Source organism: Hordeum vulgare, chromosome 6H, assembly GCF_904849725.1.
Source record: "Hordeum vulgare subsp. vulgare chromosome 6H, MorexV3_pseudomolecules_assembly, whole genome shotgun sequence".
Taxonomy (NCBI): Eukaryota; Viridiplantae; Streptophyta; class Magnoliopsida; order Poales; family Poaceae; genus Hordeum; species Hordeum vulgare.
Genome location: NC_058523.1, coordinates 410,756,244 through 410,781,559, shown reverse-complemented (window position 1 = coordinate 410,781,559; position 25,316 = coordinate 410,756,244). Strand labels below are relative to the sequence as shown.

General features: G+C 47.1%; 1 protein-coding gene across 1 annotated transcript; it reads right to left on the bottom strand.

Moving 5' to 3' along the window:
* Positions 1-1,427: 1,427 nt before the first annotated feature.
* LOC123403626 lies at positions 1,428-3,177 on the bottom strand. Its single transcript, XM_045097547.1, has one exon. The coding sequence runs from the start codon at positions 2,739-2,741 to the stop codon at positions 1,836-1,838; it is 906 nt and encodes a 301-aa protein (XP_044953482.1). The 5' UTR covers positions 2,742-3,177; the 3' UTR covers positions 1,428-1,835.
* Between the last annotated feature and the right edge of the window lie 22,139 nt (positions 3,178-25,316).

Below are 25,316 nucleotides of genomic sequence, written 5' to 3'. Positions count from 1 at the left end.
AACCTTGTGTCTCTATGACCATTCTTTGGATAATACCTTGAATACCACCTTGGTCATCATATAAACTCCTTGAACCCATGAGATGGACTTTAAGAAGTGCCTATGGACAGATCCTATAAATATAACTTAAGGCAACCATTAGTTCATAGGAATTGTCATCAATTACCAAAACCACATATGGAGATATATGCTCTAACACACTCGTTTGTCAAAGTGATCCTGCCAATTGGTTCAAGAGATAGAAAATTCAGGAAGTGCTCTCCAAACTGGGAAAGTCCTTTTATGATTGCAAGTGTAGTTCCTTGAAACTCATATTTGGTGGAATCAACTCAAGGTACAATGCTACCTCGAGCTCTCAATGGCAACTATTTGAAAAAATACCACCCGAGTGTGTGGCAAGAACCTTAAGTAAGCAATGGCCGATATACGATTATCGCCCTTGCATAAAACATGGCCGATATATGATTATCGCCCTGAGAAGAATAAATGGTCGATGGAGTGTTGACATCGTCCTTAGAACAAATACGATATGGATTATTTTTCGGCATACAAACTTTGCGGAAAAGGGGGGCATGTGTTGACACTAGATTTTCGCATGGAATAAATCATGATTATGATGGCTTCAAATAAATAAGTGCTACACATGAGGAAGTTTCATGGTGTTGACATCAACATTTTTTAATTTTGGGCCATCGCTTTCCGATCTCATCTCGAAGGCCGAAACTGTGTTCAAAGTGCTGAGCTTTTATATTCAGAGTATTGCTCGGCCGATTAAGCCCGCGACACAGCCTTATATGGAAAAATGTTCATCGCAAATTGTCTTCGTCTCGTCGAAACGATCGATTTTGATATAAAAATCATGTCGATCTGAGATTGTATGCAAAAGTTAGAGCCATCGGAGTGTGGTTCTACCACAAGGCGAAATATGGCGTGAGGGATCAGACAACTGTGCGATGGATCGCGCGAGGGATCAGACAGTTGTCTGATGGGTCGTGTGAGCGGTTCGTCCTCTAGGACGTGATTTGGTGTATTTTTCTTGTAAGGAATGCTTAGATGAGTCCTTTGCTTATATGGAAAATCCAGTCGCCTCTTATATATATTGAAGGTGATGACCGATTGAAACAACGCACAATCGCAAAAACACATCTACTATTTTTTCATCTACATTTTTGTCTCTCCATTGTTTTTGCTTCCTCGTTCTTCGTCGTTCTTCGTATTGGAGAGCTGTGAACCTCGAGGTTCTAGGGATGAACGAATCGACCTAGGGTAGCCCATTGCCGCCGCACTCTCTGACAGAACCCGGGAGTGTGGGGTTTCGGATCCTCAAAAGCATCCGCCGACTTTCTTGCGTATCGCGCTGTCGATCAGATCTCCTTCGACATAACATGTGATGCATCACCCCCGACGTCGAGGGTACACATCACGTATTGGTGTGTCAACACAGTGGTTTTCATTATCTTTCCACGATGTAATAATGATAACAATTTAAAGCTCCAAACGAGAAAAGAAAATGATACAGGAAGGCTCGTGATATTACACGTGAAGGAAAAAAACCGAAGTTCACAAATCGCCATGCTCTCTCCATTCGCAGTGGCACTCAGTTCTTTTGGCCGATTCTTCCAGAATTATTCTTTCTCAGCCTTTTTCAGAATCATCATTTCATTTATTTTTTATAATTTTAGCTAGTTAAGATGTAATTAGTTAAGATTGTAAAAAAATAAATAGAATGGCGATTTTGGAAAAGGCTGAAAGGATGGCGATTCATCGGCCAAAAGAATTGGCCCGCGTGTGCGCAGGATGCGATGCATGCCTACGTCGCTTGGCCGGCTTCAAGCCTACAACCTCTGCAGCCTGATCTGCTCCCTGAATTTGGCGATGAACTCGTCGGCCTTCCTGTCCACCTCGTCCGGTCCCGGCCTGGTGGCCAGCTCTATAAGTTCTTCGTCCACAGACTCGCCATCCCCGCTGCCGTCGTAGCGACGGTTGCGGCAGGCAACGAAGTCGCCGGGGAACGACCTTTCTGACGACGCGGCGGTCATCTCGTCCGACCCATCAGCATCCTCGTCCCAATCTGTGCCCTCCTCCTCCTCCTCCTCCACTTCCTCCGCCTCTTCCTCCTCGTTACACGACGACTGGTCACGAGGCGACGCGGAATCGTAGCCGGGGAACCCCTTCGACATGGTTGGCGGCGGCGTGGCCGCATTGAACTTCCGCGAGTCAAAGGAGTCAAGGACGGAGGGCGGCGAAGGAGCGGCGGGCGCGCCGGCCCAGAATCCTGCCGTGTACTCAGAGCTGTCCGTCTCTTCGCCAACGCTCTCTCCGCTGGCGCCACCGGCTTCGGTTGGCTCTTCCACAACCGTCCTCAGCCTCCGCACCGGCAAGGAGAACGGCCTCCCGCCCGCGCCGTCGTCCCCGTCATCGCCCTCCGCGTGGCCGGGCGCGACCACGACGAGCGGGTCGTCAGGATGGTACCGAGAGTTCCACGCCCGGGCGCCGTCCTTGGTGGCGTCGCCGTCGCCCGCGGAGGCGGCGCCGTTCTTCTGCTGGGCGAAGACGCCGTAGGAGATGACGAGGCCGAGGAGGAAGAGGTGGGGCAGCTCCCACACCGCCTGGGCCACGGAGGGCAGCAGGGACAGGACGGCCACGACGACGGCGAGCAGCACGGCCGCTGGCACGAGCGCGGTGGGAATCGGCGTCCTTCGGCCGGTTTGCGTGGGAGCTTGGGCTGCCGAGCCGGCCATTGCGCGGAGAGCTAGCTAGCTAGGTAATTCTTGCGTCCGATCCTTGGTGGACTTTGGGCGGGATCGCCGTGCTTTTGCTCTAGTCTAACGTGGGGATGCCTTGCTTTGCTCCAAGGAGACGCTAGCATGCACGCAGGCGCAGGCGCAGGCGCTGCATGCACGCCGCTAAGCCTTGGCTGCAAAGTAAGAGAAGACAGTGGAAGGACCGCTGGCTCGCTGGAGGGAGGAAGATGATGAAGCTGCGCGTTGCTTCGAAAGGCTGCTGCTGTGCCCGCCTCGCCCGCGTGGTCGCTTTGGCATAATCACGCCCGCACGCCACGGCCGGCGAACGCTCCTACGTACAACCCAATGATTCCGTCTAATCTGCGAGTATTTTGACTGGGGAAGATTATTTTTCTGCATTGAGCAGTGCGGCAGATGCTGGGCTATCACGCCAAAGACAAAGCTGCTTCTCGAGAGAAGCGAAAAGAGAAAGAGGATTCGTCGTCGGGCCGTAGAGAAACAAAAGACTCGGGCGTGTGCCCCACACAAAGGCACCGACACCCTCGGCCTGAAACCTCAACCAGCCACGGCGGTCGCTTTGTCTTGTTCCACACCGACCGACATCCGCTACCAGCACCGGTGATCATTCTCCTCGCACCGTGCCTCAGCTGCAAATCCCTCGATAGCATCCGTATCTCTTACTACTGCACTGTCCACATTACATTACCACCATACATCACCACACCGACATGGTAACTACATCACCTGGTAAGTTTTCAGCAATTAGCAAACAACATGGTAAATGCGGTAATTATCGATGTGTGTCCACATCATAACATTTATGTAAGGCTAGGGAGTATCATGTTGTCGTATCATGCATATGATACTGGAGTACATTCCTAGTGTATAGTATCATAAACTAGCATAATAAATGATCTCACCCTCTCTCTCTTCATAAACTAGCACTATAGTTTATTATGCTAGTGAAATATCTTAATAAATGACCAGCCTAAGCACCATCATTTGGTAAATGTGTTACTTCCTCCGTCTCGGTGCATTAGCCATCTTACGAAAATCAAATAATCCCAAAACACTAAGGCACATTAGAGTAGTACTACTTGCATGCATATTAATTAGACCACATCTATTAATTGAAGGACCAATGCATGTAATTTATGCGGCACACTTTTTGGATTTCAAGAGGTCTTCTAATTAATAGCACATTTTCAGTTGAGAAAGGAATGGTGTGATTGGCTTCCTCTGCAATTTAATTTTCTTCTCCTACCCAATCTATGCGTGCCTAGGTTGCAGTGCACCTCCTAAAATGCCTAATGCACCGAGACGGAGGGAGTATCATGATGGTACCTAGTAACTGGTACACATTATTACTGCTGAAGTGGTGATAGTGGACGGAGTACATTTTGCATACGCACAAGATATTCATAAGTCACCTAATTTCCAATTGGTGTAAGCCGTTTTGAGGTGAGAATGAAGGAGGGGAGGTGAAGGTTGAGGCCGAAGACGGGGGTGACATGACGAGCGGTAGCGAGGAGCGTTGACCCCGGCAAAGGCCGAGCTAGGACCTCGCCGGCCCGAGGAAAGGATGACGAGGTGAGCGATAGGGAGTTGTGACATCACCAACGGAGGCGAGGGGAGAGTCGTCTCGGCAGGTGGGATGCACTGGCTCCGCGGAGAATATCATGACCGAAGAGGTGTAGAGGTATTGGTCGTGAGGGAGTTACTTGTCGGTGTCAAGGTCTGGCCGCTGGACCCATAGTTTATGGAGCCAACTTTCAGGCGAGAAAACAAGAAGAGTGTGGGAACATGGGATTTAGTTGCCCTCGTCTCACAGAGATTGCCAAGTGTGCTCAACGAGCATAATGAGGGCATATTCCATAAATATGTTGGCCTTTGTCCCTTGTGTCCGAACATCTCCGACGGCCCTCACCCCCTACTTCACACCCCTTGAATCATTTTTAAGGGCTTTGGGCCAAAATCAATTCCCTCCTTCCCTATCAAAACCTTCAAAAATAGAGGTCGTTCAACTTAAACCTCAAAGCACTCATCTCAATGGCTCTCTCTCTCTCCCTCCCTCCCTCTCCTTTCCTCCTTCCCCCTCCATCTCTTCCTCTCTCCCTCCCTTCCCCCCCCCTTTCCTTTCCTCCCTCCCCTCTTTCCCTCCCCCCTCCCTGCCTTCCTTCCCCCTCCCTCTCTCCCTCCCTCCCTCCCTCTTCGCATCGTCTTACACCGTCTACCATCATCCACGTCGAAGTCTAGTCGCAGACACTCCCCCCTTCGGACCTTCCTGCATTGCCGACCGTCGTCTCTGCCCCATCTCATGACTTTTGAGTGCCTCCCCACACCATCATCCCCCTCTGTCGCTCCATGCTGATGCACCTCGCTATCTCGCATCACTATCATGCATCACCATCCCCTACTGCTGCCATGTCCCAGTCGCCGCCTTGCATACAGGTGGTCGTCCTGAGGTTGATGTCCACCTCGTGACATCGCGCTCGCGCTATTTCAACTACATGCCACCTTCTACCTCGACGTTGATGCCGATGCTCTCCGGAGGAAGGGGCTCATCACAATCCCTAGTGGCCACGAGGAGATAGAGGAAGCCATAAAAAGTAAAAATAGAAAAGAAATCTTATGGTAAGTCCCATTGTTAGTGTGTTATTTTTTTATTGAGGGATGATAAATGAAGGCTAATTTGGAGTGGGGAAATTTTTTAGGGGAGAAAGTAGAGAAGGTCATAAGATTTCCTGCACTGTCGACCGTCGTCTGCCGCCCCATCTTGCGACTTCTCCGCACCACGCAACACCATCATCTCCCTCCCTCCCCCCTTTCCCACCCCTCCCTCCCTTCCTTCCCCCTCCCTCTCTCTCTCTCTCTCCATTCTTCTCTCCCTCCCTCCTTCTTCGCATCGTCTCACACCGTCTTCCATCATCCACGTTGAAGTCTAGCCGCACACACTCCTCCCCTTCGGACCTTCCTGCATTGCCAACCGTCGTCTCCGCCCCATCTCACGACTTTTGAGTGCCTCCCCACACCATCATCTCCCTCTATCGCTCCACGTTGATGCACCTCGCTATCTTGCATCGCTATCACACTTCACCATCCCCTACTGATGCCATGTCCCAGTCGCCGCCTTGCATACACGTGGTCGTCCCGAGGTTGATGTCAACCTCGCGACATCGCGCTCGTGCTATTTCAACCACATGCCACCTTCTACCTAGACGTTGATGCCAATGCTCTCCGGAGGAAGGGGCTCATCACAATCCCTAGTGGCCAGGAGGAGAGAGAGGAACCCATAACAAGTAAAAAAGGACAACAAATCTTACAGCAAGTCCCACTATCATTGTGTGATTTTTTTATTTGAGGGATGATAAATGAAGGCTAGTTTGGAGTGGGGCAATTTTTGAGGGGTGAAAGTAGAGATGGTCGTAAGATTTAATCCAGTGCCGACCGTCGTCTCCTGCCCCATCTTGCGACTTCTGAGCACCACCCTACACCATCATCTCCCTCTACCGCTCCATGGACCGTAGTCTCCCGCCCCATCTCGCGACTTCTAAGAACCACCCTAAACCATCATCTCCCTCTACCACTCCACGCCGATGCACCTCACTATCTTGTGTTGCTATCACGCATCACCATCCCTTTCCACCCCCCCTCTCTCTTTCCCTCCCTCCCTCTTCGCATCATCTCGCACCGTCTTCCATCATCCACGTCAAAGTCTAGCCGCAGACACTCCTCCCCTTTGGACCTTCCTGCATTGTCGACCAAAGTCTTTGCCCGATCTCACGCCTTTTGAGTGCCTCCCCACACCATCCTCTCCCTTTGCCGCTCCACGCCGATGGACCTCGCTATCACACATCATCATCCCCTACTACTGACATGTCCCAGTCGCCGCCTTGCATACAGGTGGTCTTCCCGAGGTTAATGTCCACCATGTGACATCGCACTCGCGCTATTTCAACCACATGCCTGTTGGGGAACGTCGCATGGGAAACAAAAATTTTCCTACGCGCACGAAGACCTATCATGGTGATGTCCATCTACGAGAGGGGATGAGTGATCTACGTACCCTTGTAGATCGTACAGCAGAAGCGTTAGAGAACGCGGTTTGATGTAGTGGAACGTCCTCACGTCCCTCGATCCGCCCCGCGAACAATCCCGCGATCAGTCCCACGATCTAGTACCGAACGGACGGCACCTCCGCGTTCAGCACACGTACAGCTCGACGATGATCTCGGCCTTCTTGATCCAGCAAGAGAGACGGAGAGGTAGAAGAGTTCTCCGGCAGCGTGACGGCGCTCCGGAGGTTGGTGATGATCTTGTCTCAGCAGGGCTCCGCCCGAGCTCCGCAGAAACACGATCTAGAGGAAAAACTATGGAGGTATGTGGTCGGGCAGCCGTGAGAAAGTCGTCTCAAATCTGCCCTAAAAGCCCCATATATATAGGAGGAGGGAGGGGGACCTTGCCTTGGGGTCCAAGAGATCCCCAAGGGGTCGGCCGAGCCAGGGGGGAGGACTCTCCCCCCCCAAACCGAGTCCTACTTGGTTTGGTGGGAGGGAGTCCTTCCCCCTTCCCACTTCTTCCTTTTTTTTTCTTTCCTTTGATTTTTTCTTTCTTGGCGCATAGGGGATTGGTGGGCTGTCCCACCAGCCCACTAAGGGCTGGTGTGACCCCCCAAATGCCTATGGGCTTCCCCGGAGTGGGTTGCCCCCCTCCGGTGAACTCCCGGAACCCATTCGTCATTCCCGGTACATTCCCGGTAACTCTGAAAACCTTCCGGTAATCAAATGAGGTCATCCTATATATCAATCTTCGTTTCCGGACTATTCCGGAAACCCTCGTGACGTCCGTGATCTCATCCGGGACTCCGAACAACATTCGGTAATCAACCATATAACTCAAATACGCATAAAACAACGTCGAACCTTAAGTGTGCAGACCCTGCGGGTTCGAGAACTATGTAGACATGACCCGAGAGACTCCTCGGTCAATATCCAATAGCGGGACCTGGATGCCCATATTGGATCCTACATATTCTACGAAGATCTTATCGTTTGAACCTCAGTGCCAAGGATTCGTATAATCCCGTATGTTATTCCCTTTGTCCTTCGGTATGTTACTTGCCCGAGATTCGATCGTCAGTATCCGCATACCTATTTCAATCTCGTTTACCGGCAAGTCTCTTTACTCGTTCCGTAATACAAGATCCCGCAACTTACACTAAGTTACATTGCTTGCAAGGCTTATGTGTGATGTTGTATTACCGAGTGGGCCCCGAGATACCTCTCCGTCACACGGAGTGACAAATCCCAGTCTTGATCCATACTAACTCAACTAACACCTTCGGAGATACCTGTAGAGCATCTTTATAGTCACCCAGTTACGTTGCGACGTTTGATACACACAAAGCATTCCTCCGGTGTCAGTGAGTTATATGATCTCATGGTCATAGGAATAAATACTTGACACGCAGAAAACAGTAGCAACAAAATGACACGATCAACATGCTACGTCTATTAGTTTGGGTCTAGTCCATCACGTGATTCTCCCAATGACGTGATCCAGTTATCAAGCAACAACACCTTGTTCATAATCAGAAGACACTGACTATCATTGATCAACTGGCTAGCCAACTAGAGGCATGCTAGGGACGGTGTTTTGTCTATGTATCCACACATGTAAATGAGTCTTCAATACAATTATAGCATGGATAATAAACTATTATCTTGATACAGGAATTATAATAATAACTATACATTTATTATTGCCTCTAGGGCATAATTCCAACAGTCTCCCACTTGCACTAGAGTCAATAATCTAGCCCTCACATCACCATGTGAATTACATTGTAATAAATCTAACACCCATACAGTTCTGGTGTCGATCATGTTTTGGCCGTGGAAGAGGCTTAGTCAGCGGGTCTGCTACATTCAGATCCGTGTGCACTTTGCATATATTTACGTCCTCCTCCTCGACGTAGTCGCGGATGAGGTTGAAGCGTCGTTTGATGTGTCTGGTCTTCTTGTGAAACCTTGGTTCCTTTGCTAAGGCAATGGCACCAGTGTTGTCACAGAACAAGGTTATTGGATCCAGTGCACTTGGCACCACTCCAAGATCCGTCATGAACTGCTTCATCCAGACACCCTCCTTAGCCGCCTCCGAGGCAGCCATGTATTCCGCTTCACATGTAGAATCTGCTACGACGCTTTGCTTGGAACTGCACCAGCTTACTGCACCCCCATTAAGAATAAATACGTATCCGGTTTGCGACTTAGAGTCGTCCGGATCTGTGTCAAAGCTTGCATCGACGTAACCTTTTACGGCGAGCTCTTCGTCACCTCCATACACGAGAAACATCTCCTTAGTCCTTTTCAGGTACTTTAGGATATTCTTGACCGCGGTCCAGTGATCCACTCCTGGATTACTCTGGAACCTGCCTGCCATACTTATGGCCAGGCTAACATCCGGTCTAGTGCACAGCATCGCATACATGATAGAGCCTATGGCTGAAGCATAGGGGACGGAGCGCATATGCTCTCTATCTTCATCAGTTGCTGGGCACCGAGTCTTACTCAATCTCGTACCTTGTAACACTGGCAAGAACCCTTTCTTGGACTGTTCCATTTTGAACCTCTTCAAAACTTTATCAAGGTATGTGCTTTGTGAAAGTCCTATCAGGCGTTTTGATCTATCCCTATAGATCTTAATGCCTAGAATGTAAGCAGCTTTTCCTAGGTCCTTCATAGAGAAACTTTTATTCAAGTAACCTTTTATGCTCTCCAAAAGCTCTACGTTGTTTCCAATCAGTAATATGTCATCCACATATAATATTAGAAACGCCACAGAGCTCCCACTCACTTTCTTGTAAATACAAGATTCTCCAACCACTTGTATAAACCCAAATGCTTTGATCACCTCATCAAAGCGTTTGTTCCAACTCCGAGATGCTTGCACCAGTCCATAAATGGATCGCTGGAGCTTGCACACCTTGTTAGCATTTTTAGGATCGACAAAACCTTCGGCTTGCATCATATACAACTCTTCCTTAAGGAAACCGTTAAGGAACGCCGTTTTGACATCCATCTGCCAAATTTCATAATTGAAAAATGCAGCTATTGCTAACATGATTCTGACGGACTTAAGCATCGCTACGGGAGAGAAAGTCTCATCGTAGTCAATTCCTGGAACTTGTGAAAAACCCTTTGCCACAAGTCGAGCTTTATAAACGGTCACATTACCGTCAGCGTCCGTCTTCTTCTTAAAGATCCATTTGTTCTGAATAGCCTTGCGGCCCTCAGGCAGCATCTCCAAAGTCCACACTTTGTTCTCATACATGGATCCTATCTCGGATTTCATGGCTTCTAGCCATTTGTTGGAATCTGGGCCCACCATTGCTTCTTCATAATTTGCAGGTTCATTGTTGTCTAACAACATGATTGATAAGACGGGATTACCGTACCACTCTGGAGCAGCGCGTGATCTCGTCGACCTGCGTGGTTCAACAGAAACTTGAACTGGAGTTTCATGATCATCATCATTAACTTCCTCCTCAACCGGCGTCGCAATCACAGAGGTTTCCCCTTGCCCTGCGCCACCATCCAGAGGGATGAGAGGTTCGACAACCTCGTCAAGTTCTATCTTCCTCCCACTCAATTCTCTCGAGAGAAACTCCTTCTCGAGAAAAGTTCCGTTCTTAGCAACAAACACTTTGCCCTCGGATTTGAGATAGAAGGTGTACCCAACTGTCTCTTTTGGGTAACCTATGAAGACGCACTTTTCCGCTTTGGGTTCCAGCTTTTCAGGCTGAAGCTTTTTGACATAAGCATCACATCCCCAAACTTTGAGAAACGACAACTTTGGCCTTTTGCCATACCACAGTTCGTATGGTGTCGTCTCAACGGATTTCGATGGTGCCCTATTTAAAGTGAATGCAGCTGTTTCTAATGCATAACCCCAAAACGATAACGGCAAATCAGTAAGAGACATCATAGATCGCACCATTTCTAACAAAGTACGATTACGACGTTCGGACACACCATTACGCTGTGGTGTTCCAGGCGGTGTTAACTGCGAAATAATTCCACATTGTTTTAAGTGAGTACCAAACTCGAAACTCAGATATTCACCCCCACGATCAGACCGTAGGAACTTGATCTTCTTGTTACGATGATTTTCTACTTCACTCTGAAATTGCTTGAACTTTTCAAATGTTTCAGACTTGTGCTTCATTAAGTAGACATAACCATATCTACTCAAATCGTCAGTGAAGGTGAGAAAATAACGATATCCGCCGCGTGCCTCCACGCTCATCGGACCACACACATCGGTATGTATGATTTCCAATAAGTCACTTGCACACTCCATTGTTCCGGAGAACGGAGTTTTAGTCATCTTGCCCATGAGGCATGGTTCGCACGTGTCAAGTGAATCAAAGTCAAGTGACTCCAAAAGTCCATTAGCATGGAGTTTCTTCATGCGCTTTACACCAATATGACCCAAGCGGCAGTGCCACAAAAATATGGCGTTATCATTGTTTACTCTAACTCTTTTGGTCTCAATGTTATGTATATGCGTATCGCTATCGAGATTCAATATGAACAATCCTCTCACATTCGGTGCATGACCATAAAAGATGTTACTCATAGAAATAGAACAACCATTATTCTCAGTCTTAAAAGAGTAACCGTCTCGCAATAAACAAGATCCAGATATAGTGTTCATGCTCAACGCAGGCACTAAATAACAATGATTCAAGTTCATCACTAATCCCGATGGTAGTTGAAGTGACACGGTGCCGACAGCGATTGCATCAACCTTGGAACCGTTTCCTACGCGCATCGTCACTTCGTCTTTCGCCAGCCTCCGTCTATTCCGCAGTTCCTGCTTCGAGTTGCAAATGTGAGCAACAGAACCGGTATCGAATACCCAGGCACTACTACGAGAGCTGGTTAAGTACACATCAATAACATGTATATCAAATATACCTGATTTTTCTTTGCCCGCCTTCTTATCTGCCAGATACTTGGGGCAATTGCGCTTCCAGTGACCCATACCCTTGCAATAGAAGCACTCTGTTTCAGGCTTAGGTCCAGCCTTGGGTTTCTTCGGTGGATTGGCAACAGGCTTGCCGCTCTTCTTCGAATTGCCCTTCTTTCCTTTGCCGTTTCTCTTGAAACTAGTGGTCTTGCTCACCATCAACACTTGATGTTCTTTACGGAGTTCAGACTCTGCGACTTTCAGCATCGCAAACAACTCGCCGGGAGACTTGTTCATCCCTTGCATGTTGTAGTTCAACACAAAGATTTTATAGCTTGGCGGCAGTGATTGGAGGATTCTGTCAGTGATAGCTTCTTGCGGGAGTTCAATCCCCAGTTCAGCTAGACAGTTTGAGTACCCAGACATTTTGAGCACATGTTCACTGACAGACGAGTTTTCCTCCATCTTGCAAGCATAGAATTTATCGGAGGTCTCATACCTCTCGATCCGGGCGTTCTTCTGAAAGATGAACTTCAACTCCTGGAACATCTCAAATGCTCCATGACGCTCAAAGCGACGTTGAAGTCCCGGTTCTAAGCCATACAATACTGCACATTGAACTATTGAGTAGTCCTCCTTACGCGCTAACCAAGCGTTCTTAACATCCTGATCAGCCGTAGCGGGTGGTTCATCTCCTAGCGCAGCATTAAGGACATAATCCTTCTTTCCAGCTTGTAAGATTAGCTTAAGATTACGAGCCCAGTCTACAAAGTTGCTTCCATCATCTTTCAACTTAGCTTTCTCTAGGAACGTATTAAAATTGAGGATGACACTTGCGTGAGCCATGATCTACAACACAAATATATTCAAAGTGGACTTAGACTATGTTCAAGATAATTAGAGTTCAACTTAATCAAATTACATGCTAAACTCCCACTCAAAAAGTACATCTCTCTAGTCATTTGAGTGGTTCATGATCCACCTACACTATCCCAAGTACGATCATCACGTGAGTCGGGAGTAATTTCAGTGGTAAGCATCCCTATGCTAATCATATCATCTATATGATTCATGATCGACCTTTCGGTCTCATGTGTTCCGAGGCCATGTCTGCACATGCTAGGCTCATCAAGCTTAACCCGAGTGTTCCGCGTGCGCAACTGTTTTGCACCCGTTGTATGTGAACGTTGAGTCTATCACACCCGATCATCACGTGGTGTCTCGAAACGACGAACTGTAGCAACGGTGCACAGTCGGGGAGAACACAATTTCGTCTTGAAATTTTTGGTGAGAGATCACCTCATAATGCTACCGTCGTTCTAAGCAAAATAAGGTGCATAAAAGGATTAACATCACATGCAATTCATAAGTGACATGATATGGCCATCATCACGTGCTTCTTGATCTCCATCACCAAAGCACCGGCACGATCTTGTTGTCACCGGCGCCACACCATGATCATCCATCAACGTGTTGCCATCGGGGTTGTCGTGCTACTTATGCTATTACTACTAAAGCTACATCCTAGCAAAATAGTAAACGCATCTGCAAGCACATATGTTAGTATAAAGACAGCCCTATGGCTCCTGCCGGTTGCCGTACCATCGACGTGCAAGTCGATATTTCTATTACAACATGATCATCTCATACATCCAATATATCACATCACATCATTGGCCATATCACATCACAATCATACCCTGCAAAAACAAGTTAGACGTCCTCTATTTTTGTTGTTGCATGTTTTACGTGGTGACCAAGGGTATCTAGTAGGATCGCATCTTACTTACGCAAACACCACAACGGAGATATATGAGTTGCTATTTAACCTCATCCAAGGACCTCCTCGGTCAAATCCGATTCAACTAAAGTTGGAGAAACCGTCACTTGCCAGTCATCTTTGAGCAAAGGGGGTTACTCGTAACGATGAAACCAGTCTCTCGTAAGCGTACGAGTAATGTCGGTCCAAGCCGCTTCAATCCAACAATACCGCGGAATCAAGAAAAGACTAAGGAGGGCAGCAAAACGCACATCACCGCCCACAAAACTTTTTGTGTTCTACTCGAGAAGACATCTACGCATGAACCTAGCTCATGATGCCACTGTTGGGGAACGTCGCATGGGAAACAAAAAATTTCCTACGCGCACGAAGACCTATCATGGTGATGTCCATCTACGAGAGGGGATGAGTGATCTACGTACCCTTGTAGATCGTACAGCAGAAGCGTTAGAGAACACGGTTTGATGTAGTGGAACGTCCTCACGTCCCTCGATCCGCCCCGCGAACAATCCCGCGATCAGTCCCACGATCTAGTACCGAACGGACGGCACCTCCGCGTTCAGCACACGTACAGCTCGACGATGATCTCGGCCTTCTTGATCCAGCAAGAGAGACGGAGAGGTAGAAGAGTTCTCCGGCAGCGTGACGGCGCTCCGGAGGTTGGTGATGATCTTGTCTCAGCAGGGCTCCGCCCGAGCTCCGCAGAAACACGATCTAGAGGAAAAACTATGGAGGTATGTGGTCGGGCAGCCGTGAGAAAGTCGTCTCAAATCTGCCCTAAAAGCCCCATATATATAGGAGGAGGGAGGGGGACCTTGCCTTGGGGTCCAAGAGATCCCCAAGGGGTCGGCCGAGCCAGGGGGGAGGACTCTCCCCCCCCAAACCGAGTCCTACTTGGTTTGGTGGGAGGGAGTCCTTCCCCCTTCCCACTTCTTCCTTTTTTTTTCCTTTGATTTTTTCTTTCTTGGCGCATAGGGGATTGGTGGGCTGTCCCACCAGCCCACTAAGGGCTGGTGTGACCCCCCAAATGCCTATGGGCTTCCCTGGAGTGGGTTGCCCCCCTCCGGTGAACTCCCGGAACCCATTCGTCATTCCCGGTACATTCCCGGTAACTCCGAAAACCTTCCGGTAATCAAATGAGGTCATCCTATATATCAATCTTCGTTTACGGACTATTCCGGAAACCCTCGTGACGTCCGTGATCTCATCCGGGACTCCGAACAACATTCGGTAATCAACCATATAACTCAAATACGCATAAAACAACGTCGAACCTTAAGTGTGCAGACCCTGCGGGTTCGAGAACTATGTAGACATGACCCGAGAGACTCCTCGGTCAATATCCAATAGCGGGACCTGGATGCCCATATTGGATCCTACATATTCTACGAAGATCTTATCGTTTGAACCTCAGTGCCAAGGATTCGTATAATCCCGTATGTTATTCCCTTTGTCCTTCGGTATGTTACTTGCCCGAGATTCGATCGTCAGTATCCGCATACCTATTTCAATCTCGTTTACCGGCAAGTCTCTTTACTCGTTCCGTAATACAAGATCCCGCAACTTACACTAAGTTACATTGCTTGCAAGGCTTATGTGTGATGTTGTATTACCGAGTGGGCCCCGAGATACCTCTCCGTCACACGGAGTGACAAATCCCAGTCTTGATCCATACTAACTCAACTAACACCTTCGGAGATACCTGTAGAGCATCTTTATAGTCACCCAGTTACGTTGCGACGTTTGATACACGCAAAGCATTCCTCCGGTGTCAGTGAGTTATATGAAAACAGTAGCAACAAAATGACACGATCAACATGCTACGTCTATTAGTTTGGGTCTAGTCCATCACGTGATTCTCCCAATGACGTGATCTAGTTATCAAGCAACAACACCTTGTTCATAATCAGAAGACACTGACTATCATTGATCAACTGGCTAGCCAACTAGAGGCATGCTAGGGACGGTGTTTTGTCTATGTATCCACACATGTAAATGAGTCTTCATTCAATACAATTATAGCATGGATAATAAACTATTATCTTGATACAGGAATTATAATAATAACTATACATTTATTATTGCCTCTAGGGCATAATTCCAACAATGCCACCTTCTGCCTCGATGTTGATGCCGATGCTCTCCGAAGGAAGGGGCTCATCACAATTCCAATGGCCAGGAGGAGAGAGAGGAAGGCATAAAAAGTAAAAATGGAAAAGAAATCTTACGTTAAGTCCCATTGTCATTGTGTTATTTTTTATTGAGGGGTGATAAATGAAGGCTAATTTGGAGTCGGGAAAATTTTTAGGGGTAAAAGTAGAGAAGGTCGTAAAATTTCCTGCACTGTCGACCATCGTCTCATGCCCCATCTTGCGACTTCTGATCACCACCTTACACTATCATCTCCCTATTTCCCTCCCTCCCCCCTTTCCCTCCCTCACTCCCTTCCTTCCTTCCCCCTCCCTCTCTCCCTCCATCCCTCCAACCCTCCCCCTTCGCATGGTCTGCACCGTCTTCCATCGTCCACGTCGAAGTCTAGCCGCAGACATTCCTCCCCTTTATACCTTCCTGCATTGCCGACCGTTGTCTCCGCCCCATCTCGCGACTTTTGAGTGCCTCCCCACACAGCCTGTTGGGGAATGTTGCATGGGAAACAAAAAATTTCCTATGCACACGAAAGACCTATCCATGGTGATGACCATCTACGAGAGGGGAGATCGGATCCACGTACCCTTGTAGATCGCTAAGCATGAAACGTAAAGAAACGCGGTTGATGTAGTCGAATGTCTTCGCGATCCAAATCGCAAGCCGTCCGGCGATCCAATCACAATCTAGCGCCGAACGGCCAGCACCTCCGTGTTCAGCACACGTACAACTCGATGACGATCTCCGCCTTCTTGATACAGCAAGAGAGACGAAGAGGTGACTGAATTCTTCGGCAGTACGACGGCATGACGGTGATAACGGTGGAGCTTCTCCGGCAGGGCTTCGTCGTACCGTACTCAACTAGCTACGGGGTGTCACGTGGTCGTGAAGGGAGAGAGGGTTGCGTCGTGTCTTGTGGTGCAAAAAGCCTCTCTACCCTACACTATATATAGGAGGAAGAGGTGGGAGGTTTGCCTTGCCTCCTCCTCCAAGGAGGAGAGGTTTGGCCGAGCTAGGGAGGAGAGTCGTCCTCCAATTCGGTTTGGTGGAGGACTCCCTTCCTAGTTGGTCTCCTTCCCTTATTTCCCCTTTTTCCTTTTCTTTTTACACTTGGCTGAAATAGGTTTTATTCGGCTGGCCGCACCTGCCCACTAGGGGCTGGTGCACCACCTTTACGCCTACTAGGTCCCCTCCTGGGTGGGTGGCCCCTCTCAGTGAAACCCCGGAACCCATTCGTCACTCCTGATACTTTACCGGTAATGCCCGAAATCTTTCCGGAAGCCATATGTAACTTTACTATATATCAATCTTCGTCTTCGGACCACTCCGGAACTCCTCGTGACATCCGGGATCTCATCCGGGACTCCGAACAACATTCGGTTACCAACAACCATGATTCAACTATACTGAATCGTCACCAAACCTTAAGTGTGCAGACCCTACGGGTTCGAGAACTATGTAGACATGACCGAGACACTCTGCGGTCAATATCCAATAGGGTGACCTGGATGTCCATATTGGATCCTACATATTCTATGAAGATCTCAATCGGTTGAACCTCTATGTGAAGAATCCAGTTAATCCCGTATAACATTTCCTTTGTCCTTCGGTATGTTACTTGTCCGAGATTTGATCGTCAGTATCTCTATACCTATTTGAATCTCGTTATCGGCAACTCTCTTTAATCGTTCCATAATATAAAATCACGTCGCTAACTCTTTAGTCACATTTCTTGCAAGGCTTGTTGTGATGTTGTATTATCGATTGGGCCGTGAGATACCTCTCCGACATACAGAGTGACAAATCCGAGTCTTGATCCATGCTAACTCAATGTACACCTTCGAAGATACCTGCAGAGCACCTTCATAGACACCCAGTTACATTGGGACATTTGATACACCCAAGGTATTTTTTCGGTGTCAGTGAGTTACATAATCTCATGGTCATAGGAACATATACTTGACATGCAGAAAAACAGTAGCAATAAAATGACACGATCACATGCTATGTTTCATAGTTTGGGTCTTGTCCATCACATCATTCTCCTAATGATGTGACCCCGTTATCAAGTGAGAACACTTTTATATGGCTAGGAAACCTTAACCATGCTTGATTAACGAGCTAGTTAACTAGAGGCTTACTAGGGACAGTGAGTTGTCTATGTATCCACACATGTATCTGAGTTTCCATTCAATACAATTCTAGCATGGATAGTAAATGATTATCTTGAACAAGGGAATATAATAATAACTATTTTATTATTGCCTTTAGGGCATATTTCCAACAGTATCCCACTTCCACTAGAGTCAATAATCTAGCTCACATCACTATGTGATTTACAATGTAACGAATCTAACACCCATAAAGTTCTGGTGTTGATCATGTTTTGCTCGTGGAAGAGGCTTAGTCAACGGGTCTGCAATATTCGGATCCATGTGCACTTTGCAAATATTTATGTCTTCCTCCATGATGTAATCGTGGATGGCATTGAAACGTCACTTTATGTGTCTGGTCCTCTTGTGAAACCTTGGTTCCTTGGCTCGAGCAATGGCACCAGTGTTATCACAAAACAGAGTCATTGTATACAGTGCACTGGGCACAACTCCAAGATCTGTCATGAACTGCTTCATTGAGACACATTCTTTAGCCGCCTCATAAGCATCTATGTATTCCTCTTCGCATGTAGAATCAGCTACCACGCTTTGCTTGGAACTGCACCAAATTATCGCACCTCCATTGAGAATAAATATGTATCCAGTTTGTGACTTAGAGTCATCTGGATCAGTGTCAAAGCTTGCATCGACGTAACCTTTTACAACGAGCTCTTTGTCACCTCCATATACGAGAAACATTTCCTTATTCCTTTTCAGGTACTTCAGAATATTCTTGACCGCTGTCCAGTGTTCCATTCCTGGATCACTCTGAAACCTTCCCGCCATACTTATGGCAAGGCTGACATCACGTCTTGCCCACAGCATTCCATACATGATAGACCCTATGGCTGAAGCATAGGGGACGACACTCATCTTTTCTCTATCTTCTGCAGTTACTGGGCATTGAGTCTTACTCAACTTTATACCTTGTAACACAAGCAAGAACCCTTTCTTAGACTCTTCCATTTTGAACTTCTTCAACACTTTATCAAGGTATGTGCTTTGTGAAAGTCCTATCAAGCGTCTTGATCTATCTCTACAGATCTTGATGCCCAATATGTAAGCAGCTTCTCCTAGGTCCTTCATTGAAAAACTTGTATTCAAGTAATCCTTTACGCTTCCCAAAAGTTCTATATTATTTACAATCAGCAATATGTCATCCACATATAATATTAGAAATGTTATAGAGCTCCCACTCACTTTATTGCAAGTACAAGCTTCTCCATAAACTTGTATAAACCCAAACGCCTTGATCACCTCATCAAAGCGCTGATTCCAAATCCGAGATGCTTCCACCAGTCCATAAATTGGTCGTTGGAGTTTGCATACTTTGTCAGCATTCTCTAGATCGACAAAACCTTCTGGTTGCATCATATACAACTGTTCCTTAAGGAAATTGTTAAGGAACGTTGTTTTCACATCCATCTGCCAAATTTCATAATCAAAAAATGCAGCAATTGCTAACATGATTCTGACGGACTTAAACATCGCTACGGGTGAGAAAGTCTCATCGTAGTCAACTCCTTGAACTTGTGAGAAACCATTTGCCACAAGCCGTGAGAAAGTCTCATCGTAGTCAACTCCTTGAACTTGTGAGAAACCCTTTGCCACAAGTCAAGCTTTATAGACGGTGACATTACCGTCCGCGTTCGTCTTCTTCTTAAAGATCCATTTATTCTAAATAGCCTTTCGCCCTTTAGGTAATACTTCCAAAGTCTATACTTTGTTTTCCTACATGGATCCTATCTTGGATGTCATGGCCTCTAACCATTTGTTAGAATCCGGACCCATCATTGCTTCTCCATAGCTTGTAGGTTCATTGTTATCTAATAACATGATTGATAAGACAAGGTTACCATACCACTCAGGAGCAGTACGTGCCCTTGTCGACCTACGAGGTGCAATAGCAACTTGATCTGAAGTTTCATGATCATAATCATTAGCTTCCTCTTCAACCGTCGTAGGTTCCACAGAAACATCTTTCTGTGATGTGCGGCTCTCTGGTTGTAGTAGAGGTTCTATAACCTCATCAAGTTTTATCTTCCTCCCACTCAATTTTTTCGAGAGAAACTCTTTCTCAAGAAATGCTCCATTTTTAGCGACAAACGCTTTGCCTTCGGATCTGAGATAGAAGGTGTACCCAACTGTATCTTTTGGGTATCCTATGAAGACGCACTTTTCCGTTTTGGGTTCCAGCTTTTCACCCTGAAGCTTTTTTTACATAAGCATCACATCCCCAAACTTTAAGAAACGAGAACTTTGGCTCCTTGCCATACCACAGTTCATATGGTGTCGTTTCAACGGATTCTTATGGTGCCCTATTTAAAGTGAATGTAGCTGTCTCTTATGCATAACCCCAAAACGATAACGGCAAATCTGTAAGAGACATCATAGAACGCACCATATCTAATAAAGTATGATTACGATGTTTGGACACACCATTACGTTGTGGTGTTCCAAGCGGTGTGAACTGTGAAAAAATTCCACATTGTCTTAAGTGAGTACCAAACTCATACCTCAGATACACACCTCCTCGATCAGATCATAGGAATTTGATCTTCTTGATACGATGATGTTCAACTTCACTCTGAAGTTGCTTGAACATTTCAAACATTTCAGACATGTGCTTCATTAAGTAAATATAACCATATCTACTCAAATCATCTATGAAGGTGCAAAAATAACGATAACCACCTTGCGCCTCTATGCTCATTGGTCCGCACACATCAGTATGTATGATCTCCTGCAAGTCACGTGCATGCTCCATTGTTCTGGAGAACGGAGTCTTAGTCATCTTGCCCGTGAGGCATGGTTCAGATGCGTCAAGTGATTCAAAATCAAGTGACTCCAAAAGTCTATCAGCATGGAGTTTCTTCATGCCTTTTATACTAATATGACCTAAGCGGCACTGCCACAAGAAAGTGGCGCTATCATTATCAACTCTACAACTTTAGGTCTCAATGTTATGGATATGTGTGTCATCACTATCGAGATTTAACATGAACAGACCCCTCACATTGGGTGCATGACCATACAAGATATTACTCATATAAATAGAACAACCATTATTTTCTAACTTAAATGAGTAACCATCTCGCAATGAACAAGATCCAGATATAATGTCCATGCTTAACGCAAGCACTAAATAACAATTATTTAGGTTCATCACTAATCCCGACGGTAATTGGAATGAGAGCGTGCCGACGGCGATCGCATCAACCTTGGAACCATTTCCCACACACATCATCACTTCGGCTTTCGCCAACCTTCGTCTATTTCGTAATTCCTGTTTGAGTTGCAAATGTGAGCAACTGAACCGGTATCAAATACCCACGCACTACAACAAAATTTGGTGAGGTACACATCAATAACATGTATATCAAATATACCTTGTTTGGCGTTGGCCTCCTTCTTATTGGCCAAATACTTGGGGTGGTTCCGCTTCCAAAGACCAGTTCCTTTGCAATGATAAATCTCAATTTCCGGCTTGGGTTCAGCCTTGGGTTTCTTCGTTGGAGGGGCAACAGCTTTGCTAGTCTTCTTGGAGTTACCCTTCTTGTGTTGGGGTAAGTTGCATGGGAAACAAAAAATTTCCTATGCGCATACAAGATCTATCCATGGTGATGAGCATCTATGAGAGGAGAGATCGGATCCACATACCCTTATAGATCACTAAGAGGAAGCGTTAAAGAATGTGGTTGATGTAGTGGTACGTCTTCGCGATCCAATCACGATCCGTCCCACGAACTCCCGATTGAGCGCCGAACGGACGACACCTCCGCATTCAGCACACGTACAACTCGATGACTTCTCCTCCACCTCGATCCAGCAAGCGAGGGCAGAGTAATAGATGAGTTCTCCGGCAACACGATGGCGTGGTGGCGGTTGTGGTGGTGCTATCCCAGCAGAGCTACGCTTAGCGTTCCCGAAACTGCAAACGAAGGAGAAAATGATCTAGGGAGAGAGGGGGCGCCAAGGGTTTTGTGTGTGCTTTGGGGCGCCCCCTCCTCTCTATATATAGGTGGAGGGGCGTGCGGAACATCCCCTCCAAGCCCTAGGGTGCAGCCAAGGGGGAGGAGGTGGAATCCTAGTCCCCTTCCTTATCTTCCATACAAAGGCGGACTTTCCACGTTTCCCAACTGCATGGGCCTTGTGGGACTTGTGCGCTTGGCCCAATAGGGTCACGACATCTCCCATCATCCCATGCAAACACTTGGGACGTGGTGGAACCCTTGGTGGACTTCCGGACTCCTCCGAAAGTTTTTGGAACCTTCTATAAGCTTCCCGGTACAATACCAAAAAACCTGAAACTTTTCCGGTAGCAAAAATATGACTTCCAATATTTAAATCTTTACCTCCGGACCATTCTGGAGCTCCTCGTGTGACACTCTCGATTTGATCGTACGCTAATCATAGACGCAAAAGCGTACGACCAAGCTCAAGGACTCATGGGAAGATATCACAACACAACTCTAGACACAAAAAAACAAACAAGCTTCATATTACACGCTAGGGGCCTCGAGGGCTAGAATACAGAAGCTCGATAAACACACGAGTCAGCAGAAGTAAAAAATATCTGAGTACACACATAAAACATGAGGTGCCTTAGAGAAGGCTAGCACAAATATACAACGATCGAACGAGGCGAGGCCTCCTCCTGGGAGCCTCCTAACTACTCCTGGTCTTCAGCGGCCTCCACGTAGTAGTAGGCACCATCGGGGTAGCAGTCGTCGTCGGTGGGATACGCCATCTCCTGGGCTCCATCATTTGGTCGTAGCAACGGATCAAGGGGAAAAAGGGGGAGCAAAGCAACGGTGAGTACTCATCCAAAGTACTCGCAAGACTGACATCAGAACTATGCTAAGGATGCATCAGTATCAAAGGAAGGGGGTTATATGTGGACTGACTGCAGCAAGGCAAGAATAGAGAGAGAATGCCTAGTCCTATCAAAGACTAGCATCTTTAGGGGTCTTGCAGCAATAGACGAGAGCAGAACTGGTAACACATGTAATAGTCATATTGTTGCAGCAATATTAATATGAGGTCATGCCCGGAGATTCTCCCTCGACTCCCTATGAGGAAGCAATCCCGGAGCAACATTCCAGTTAAGTAACAGTTGTAGTTGTATAAGATCGGGGCACAACTCCAAGTCGTCCTATAACCGTGGACACGGCTATTCGAATAGGGGTGCACCATATATTCCCTGTCACGCTCGATAAACTCTAGCCGGACACACATTCATGGGTCATGTCCGGCCTCGGAACATCGACACGTCGCAGCCCCACCTAGACTCAACAGAGAGGCCATCCCACTGGTCTAAATCCTAAGCACGCATGGGTCATGGGCCCATCACCCTTTGCACTCATGCATGATGCGAGGTCGGCCGATCTTAGTCCTAGCACCCCTCATTACAAGCGTGCTACCTATCCGGGCCATCGGGCGCGCGCCACTCCATTGCTGGCGTTGAAGAGGTTCGGATGATACCACGATGTCGAGAACCAATAACTCCTCCCATGTAGACGGTTAGTGCGAATAAGGTCTCCGACCAACCCAGAACAAATACCCAACCCATTAACATTTTAATTAACTAATCGACACATCCATGCGGGAATCCACCCGCCAAATATTATTCATCAATGTTCCCAGTAACATGGTCAAGTAATTGTGTGGTTGTAACATCAGGGAGGATCCGAGGTACCACCCTCGTTGGATTCCGAACGATGAAACCGTCAAGGATGCCAGGGAGGAATCACCCTCGATTGGCCATGCTTGATGGGTTGTACGACAGAGTCATTATCGAAAGTGGTGAACGAGGAATTGACGTCAGCTGTGCTTCCCTAGCAATGGCTCCAGAAAAGGGTTGATCCTGCAATCTCTAGTGTTAGCTAGACGAATGCTTATGACAACTAACCTTCTCCTGCAACGGCACCAGAAGAATGCTGATAGCACTCCCCGGCAATGAAACTGGAAGAATGTTGTTGATGGCCCACCAGCGTGTGGGTTCGCAGCAGTTTTCGAGGGTAGAGTATTCCACCCAAATTTGTAGATCGCCAAAGAGAGGTGAGAGTATACTCTCAAGTATTAGCAGCTGAATTTGTCGGATCCAACCACACCTGAAAGATTACTATCTGCAAGCACAATAGTAAGAGCAAAGTAACGAGTAACGGTAGTGTAACGAGCAATAGCAGTGGCAAGGAACAGCAGTAGTGACAACAGTAGCAAGTAGCAACAGTAGCAAGTGACAGTAGTAGCAACAGTAACAGCAGCAACAGCAGAGCAAGACAAGTAACAACAGTAGCAACAGTAGTAGCAGCAGCAGCAGAGCAAGACAAGTAACAGCAGTAGCAATAGTAGGACAAACTCGTAGTCAATGATTCGGTGAATTGTTTGCATGATATTCATCATGCAACAGCTATAACACGGAGAGATATGTGGCTAGCTCCCATTCGTCAATGTGATGTAGGCATGCATTCCGTGTGTCGTCATACGTGCTTAGGGAAAAGAACTTGCATGACATCTATTCTCCATCCCTCCCCTGGCAGCGGGGTCCAAAAGGAAACTACGGGATATTAAGGTTCTCCTTTTAATAAAGAACCGGACCAACGCATTAGCACTTGGTGAACACATGAACTTCTCAAACTATGATCATCACCGGGAGTGGTTCCGGTTATTGTCACTCCGAGGTTGCCGGATCATAACACATAGTAGGTAACTACAACTTGCAAGATCGAATCTAAAACACACATATATTGGTGACAACATAATAATTTCAGATCTGAAATCATGGCACTCCGGCCCTAGTGACAAGCATTAAGCATGGCAAAGTAGTAGCAACATCAAATCTCAGAACATAGTGGATACTAGGGATCAATCCCCATCAAAACTAACTCGATTACATGATAGATCTCATCCTACTCATCACCGCCCAGCGAGCCTACGAATAGATTACTCACGAACGACGAAGAGCTTCATGGAATTGGAGAGGGAAGAAGGTTGATGATGATGATGGCGACGATTTCCCCTCTCCGGAGCCCAAGATGGACTCCAGATCTGCCCTCCAGATGAAGAACAGGTGGTTGCGGCGCCTCCGTATCGAAAACGCGACGAAAACTTCTCTTTTTATTTTTTCTAGGACGAAAGACAACTTATAGAGCTGGAGTTGGGGGCGGCAGGTGCCTGTGGGCCCCACAAGCTTGCCCACCGCCACCAGGGGGTGGTGGCAGAACAGGGGCTTGTGGCCCACTGGCCCACCCCCTGAGGTGGAACTTGGCGCAGATATTTTTGATATTTTCCAAAACTGCTCCCCATAAATTTTCAGGACGTTTGGAGAACTTTGATTTCTGCACAAAAATAACACCATGGCAATTCTGCTGAAAACAGCTTCAGTCCAGGTTAGTTCCATTCAAATCATGCAAATGATAGTCCAAAACAAGGGCAAAAGATTTTGGAAAAGTAGATACGTTGGAGACGTATCAACTCCTCCAAGCTTAAAACCTTGCTTGTCCTCAAGCAACTCAGTTG

What these genes read in the sequence shown, in the direction of transcription:
- LOC123403626 (XM_045097547.1), bottom strand. Translation starts at nt 2,741, where the DNA reads ATGGCCGGCTCGGCAGCCCAAGCTCCCACGCAAACCGGCCGAAGGACG.